Raw genomic sequence first — 5,700 nt, 5'->3', positions numbered from 1 at the left:
CTCTCTCTCTCTCTCTCTCTCTCTCTCTCTCTCTCTCTCTCTCTCTCAGCAGATAGTAGCAGCCTTCTCCAAGCAAGCTAAAGCCTTAGCATAATTTTTCAGCCCTGTTTCCCACCACTATCACCATCACCAGATCCTCTTCAAAATACATCCAAACTGCTTCACCCTGGTCGTCCCTCAACTCTGCAGTTCCCGTTTCATCTCTCAGCTGGACACCACAGCTGTTTTCTTCATCACCTCCTCTGCTCTTGTCTTTTCCACCCCGTTTCTCTTCATGTAACATCCGGTAGAAACCACCCAAGCACAACTTTCCTCTGGAATGCTACCAAGCCAGCAAAAAGAATCAAGTCTTGATGCATAGAACAATTTACCTAAGTCTTGGGGGGACACAGATGGAAATGTTACATACTACGTGATTCCGTTTATATCTCACTGACCAAGTCACAACATTAGAAACAAGGCTGGAAATATAGCCCAGTCAGTAGAGTTCTTTTCTGGCATGCACAAATCCCCAGCCCAGAACAAGAGTGAGCAGAATGCTGCATGGCAAGCACTAGGGAAGTGGAGGCAGGAGGATCAGAAGTATAAGGTAGTCTTTGGCTATACTTACACATAAAAGGCCAGGGCCAACCTGGACTGCATGAGACAGATGACAGGAGAGTAAATGCTTTAGGGAAAGGGGAGTGGTAAATTGAGACTCTGAAGGACAGCATGGGAGAGCTCCATGATGACCCAGGGCCCTGAATCTTGACTGTAGTCGTCACATGTGTTTAACTGTACTAGCCAATGAGAACAAAGGCCCCCGAGTAGGCCCATACGTATCCACATAGGGAGCAACCTTGAGGTCACACAGATTCCTGCACATGTCCAGCTCAGGAGCACAAGCCTGAGCATGCCCAGCTAAGGCACACACTCCAGGACATGTTCCATTAAGGAGCATGCCCCTGCTCAGTCTAAGATCATAGGTAAAGAAGAAAATACCATAAGAATTGCCTTTGGGCATGCTCAGACTGGCCTGTGAAATGGGTAGGAACACCTTGAAGGTGAGTTAAGTAGGAGTCTCCCCGAGAAGGCAGGAAACAAAGTACATTGTTCAGATATCAGCATCCTTGTGTGAATATTGTATCACAATTAAGGTGTGAACAGTGGAAAACTGGAGTAAGGGCACAGGGACCTTGTACAGAACACAGAACGTGGTACTACTTCTGTGACATTTTATTTTCCAGAGAGGCTCTCATGAAGCCCAAGCTGGCCTCAAATTTCCTTCATAGCTAAGAATTTTCCTGTATAGCCAAGAGCAATCTTGAACTTCTGATCCTCCTGTTTCCACCCCACAAGTGCTGACATAAGAAGCATGTGCCATTGTGCTTGTTTAAGCGGTGGCAGGAATGACTCCAGGGCTTTGTGCATGCTAGGCAAACACTCTGCCCTGAGCTACACCTTTGGCCCCACTTTTGACATTTTTGTAACATGTTGATCATTCCAAAACATAAAGTTGAAGAACATCATAGATCAAAACATCTCAATTCCCTGTAACACCGCCCCCCATGATCACTTCTTTGGATTTCCAATGCCATTTTGGGGACTTATTAGTAGGTACTTCCACTTGTCTTACAAGACTAACTGTGTAGTCACATAGAGCACCCTATACTTTTAATTTCAAATTTTAATCTTTATTTAGTATTATTTATCAGTAGTATTATTGGGAGTTGTTCATGCATGCCAAGTGAACATTCAGAGGTCCGAGGACAACTTGGCAAGAGTGAGATCTCTTTCAATTTTAGATGCCAAGGCTGGAACTCAATTCTTCAAGCTTGTGTTATAAGCACCTTTACCCACTAAGCCATCCTTCTGGGCCCTATCTTGTTCATTCATTCATTCATTCATTCATTCATTCATTTTATTTATTCAGTTATTCTCTTTATACCCTGCTCACTGCCCCCCTCCTGGTCACCCTTTCCCAAAATCCTCCTTCCCCACGGCCCATCCCCTTCTCCTCTGAGCAGGTTGGGGATCTTTCTTAAGCACACAACAGCAGACTCTTTTAGACTGGTTAAATGTGTTGCTTCCTTCCTTGGGAGAGTTTTCCCCTGAAACTGCATGGCTCCTGGCATCATTTAAAGCTCTTCGCTTGACAATCACCCCATCATAAATGCCCAGAATGACCTGTTCATTTATCGTGCACTTTGGCATTTATATACATTAATCTTGCCTTTGATGAGTACAGTGTGCCACTCTACTCACACAGCACACGGATCAAATTGGGGTAATTAGCATATATGCTCTAGCTCAGAATTAGGTATTTCTTTGTGGTGAGACTATTTAATCTACAGCTACGACTCTCCTTTTTATTTTGTTTGTTTGAGTTTTGTTGAGACAAGGTCTCACTATGTGGTTCTGGCTAGCCTAGAACTCACTACAGAAAACAGGCTGGCATCTTATAGAGACACACCTGGCCCTGTCTCCTGAGTGCTAACATTAAAGACATGCACCACACTCATCTTTATGCTTTATTTTTACTCTTAATTATGTGTGCATATGTGTGCACATGTGTGTGTGTGTGTGTTTGTGTGTGTTTGTGTGTGTTTGTGTATGTGCGTACATTGTGGGTGCAGTTCTTGTAGGGGCCAGAAAAGGGCTCAGATTCCCAGAAGTTAGGGGGTTAGGATCTGCCAGGAGGGGCTGCTGGGAGTGAGTTTGGGTCCCCTGGAAGTGCAGCAAGCACTCTGTATTGCTGAGCTGTCTCTCTAGTCCCGACTCCTGCTTTGGATTCTTCACAGCATTCATCTTTTGCCTTCATTAGATTTTGTTCATGTGCTGTTCGATCCTTGACTCTCATTACTCTAAAACTAGAGTCCCAGTTCCCAAGTCAGTGGCTGACACATGCTAGGTGCACAACTGCTTGCTGAGTGAATAATGGCGCCTGTTTGCTATCCCCTCAGGCTAGGAATTGGAAAGCTGAACCAGACACTCCTTCTGGGATCTCGCCCCTGGAGACTCACTCCTCTAAACCAAAGAAGAAACAAAAGGACCCACATTTTACATCTCCTGGTTGTCTGGACCCCAAATCATCCTCTCAGACTCCAGTCTCTGAAAATAACCCAGAAGAACTCCATTATGCTGCTCTCAGCTTCTCCCGCCTCAGACTTCAGGAGACCCAGAATTTCGAAGACACCTACTCTGATTATGCAGAAGTCAGAGTCCATTGAGAGTGTCCTGGACCTTAGGACCTAAATGGTAGAGTAATAAAGAAGGCCTCCAAAAGAAAGCAGATTCTCTCCTTAAAAATAATCCTGGGGAGGGGTGTGACAAATGTGCTTGCCACCAAGCTTAATGAACCCTTAGACTGAGCCCCAGGATCTGCATGCTGGAAGGAACCTCCTACAAACTGTCCTTTGACTCCCCACATGTGCACTGTGGCTCACACTCATGCATGCACACACGTGTAAGTTAAATAAATAGATGTACAAAACAATTTTTTAAAGATGACAGCTCCTGTTTGGGTATGCTCTAAGTGTGTCTCTCAAAGGCTTATGTGCTGGCAATGTAGCCCTCTGGGTGCTGGGGGAGAGGTGATGTGTGCTCTTTCAGGGGTGGGACATGCTAGAAGGTGTTAGGTCTTGGGTCATTGCACAACCCTAGTACTGGTTTCACAGAGTGGACCAGTTCTCAAGTGAGGAGGTTACAAGTTTGATTGCCAAGCTCTCTTGATCTTCCCATGTCTTATCCACCTCTCCTGCACTCCCGCCAAGATGCCATCTGTCATACCGTGGTGGAGGCACACAGCCTTCATCAAAGCCTATGGAAGATTTCAAAGCCCCAGTCAACAGTTGCTTTCAGTGAGAAAAAGCCCACCCAATCCTGTCTTCAAGGAAGAAGAAACAAAAAGTCACCCATCTTAAATATTGAAGCAAAAGTACACTGATCTACCTAGAGTCTCTTTCTTCTTATCTTGGTGTCTTAAGGAAACAGGACCAAAAATCACGTTGTAGAGGAAAAGGTTTATTTGTTTTACACTTCCATATCTCTTTTCTTTTTTTTTTGAGCTTTTATGTTTGTGTTTATTCTTCATTTAACTTTTTTTTTTTTTGGCTTTTCGAGACAGGGTTTCTCTGTGTAGCCCTGGCTGTCCTGGAACTCACTCTGTAGACCAGGCTAGCCTCGAACTCTCGAACTCAGAAATCTGCCTGCTTCTGCCTCCCAAGTGCTGGGATTAAAGGCGTGCGCCACCACTGCCCGGCTTCATTTAACATTTAAAACACTACTATAGTTGAATATTAAAACAAAAACAATAGCCAAGTAGTGAGCATATTATGATTACAGTCTTTCCCATATCTCTTTTCATCATCAAAGGAAATTAGAACAGGAACTCAAACAGCACAGGAACCTGGAGGCAGGAGCTGATGCAGAGACCATGGAAGGGTGCCACTTACTGGCTTGCTTCCCATGGTGTGTTCAGCCTGGTTTCTTACAGAATCCAGGATCACCACCCAGGGATGGCCGTCTCCCATCAATAATTAATTAAGAAAAATGCTATATAGCTCAATCCAACAGAGGCATTTTCCCAATTAAGGTTCCATCCATTCAGATCACTCTAGCTTGTGTGTCAAGTTAACATAAGCCTAGCGAGCACACTCAGTTAGTTTTCTATTGCTGTAACAAAACACTATGACCAAGACAACTTATGAAAGAAAATATTTAATTTGGAGGCTCATAGTTCCAGAGAGTTAAGAGTCCATGATCATAATAGCAGGGGTCATGGCAGGCAGGCAGCCATGCTGCTAAAAAAAAAAAAAAAAGTGATTGAGTGGTACATCCAGATCTACAAGCACAAGGCAGAGAAAGAGAGCTGGCTGGGAGTGGTGTGGGCTTTTGAAACCTAAAGTCCACTCTCAGTGATATACTTCCTCCAAGGCCACATTCAGTGAGCTCTGGCTTTGATCGAGAGACACTATGTCTTAGTTATTTTTCTATTGCCATGAAACATGAAGCAGAGAGCTAAGTCAGAATAGTGTAGACTTTTGAGACTTCAAGCCTGCCACCAGTGACACACCTCCTACAATAGCACCTTTTGTAACAAGACCACTTGTTTATTTCTTATTTCTTCCCAAATAGTTCCACCAACTTAGGACCAAGTATTCAAACATATTAGCCTATAGGGAACATTTTCATTCAAACCACCATACACTGGTTCAGTGAATAAGGTAGAAGAGTGTTGGAGATTATTCCTAACATCACCTCACATACACATACACACATACACACACACACACACACACATACACACACACACAAAATGGGGGTGGGGAGAGACTCAGACCCTAGAGTGAGTGAGCATGACAAGTTGTAGGATGGACACTGGAAGGCCCTCTACAAAAAGCAGGGTAGGTGTCTTATCAGGAACATAAGGATGGGGGAGTCTATTATAGTCTGCTTCAACTCTGAAGCTACCCTTAAATGTCTCTTTGGCCTTGGAGTTTTAAAAGTCTGTGTTACTAAAGCAACAGACTTGGGCAGAGGTCAGTTATTTCAAAATACATGTGCTAAAATCATGGCTTCTGCAATAATGGCTTAGGACTTGAGGGAGAGGTGTTATCACCCAGAACTCTCAGGGACCAGCAGTGTTGTGTTAATGGGTGAGGGTGGAGAAGAACACCAGGTTGGGAGTCAGGAGACACAGCTTGAACTTGAGACATGGCC

At 44.3% G+C, this 5,700-nt stretch overlaps 1 protein-coding gene across 3 annotated transcripts in view; it reads left to right on the top strand.

Annotated features, from left to right (window-relative positions):
- Siglec10 (sialic acid binding Ig like lectin 10) overlaps positions 1-3,475 on the top strand; it is an 8,922-nt gene extending 5,447 nt beyond the window's left edge. For all 3 annotated transcript variants that reach the window (XM_028785794.1, XM_028785795.1, XM_028785796.1), the window contains one exon: positions 2,943-3,475. In XM_028785794.1, coding sequence (XP_028641627.1) covers positions 2,943-3,209 — 267 coding nt within the window. In that variant the 3' untranslated portion in view covers positions 3,210-3,475. The remainder of the gene's footprint in view (positions 1-2,942) is intronic.
- The last annotated feature ends 2,225 nt before the right edge of the window (positions 3,476-5,700 follow it).

The sequence above is a fragment of the Grammomys surdaster genome, unplaced genomic scaffold (genome assembly GCF_004785775.1).
Source record: "Grammomys surdaster isolate TR1022 unplaced genomic scaffold, NIH_TR_1.0 125349, whole genome shotgun sequence".
Lineage (NCBI taxonomy): Eukaryota > Metazoa > Chordata > Mammalia > Rodentia > Muridae > Grammomys > Grammomys surdaster.
The sequence above is the reverse complement of the archived record's forward strand: the minus strand, read 5'-3'. Positions and strand labels throughout refer to the sequence as shown.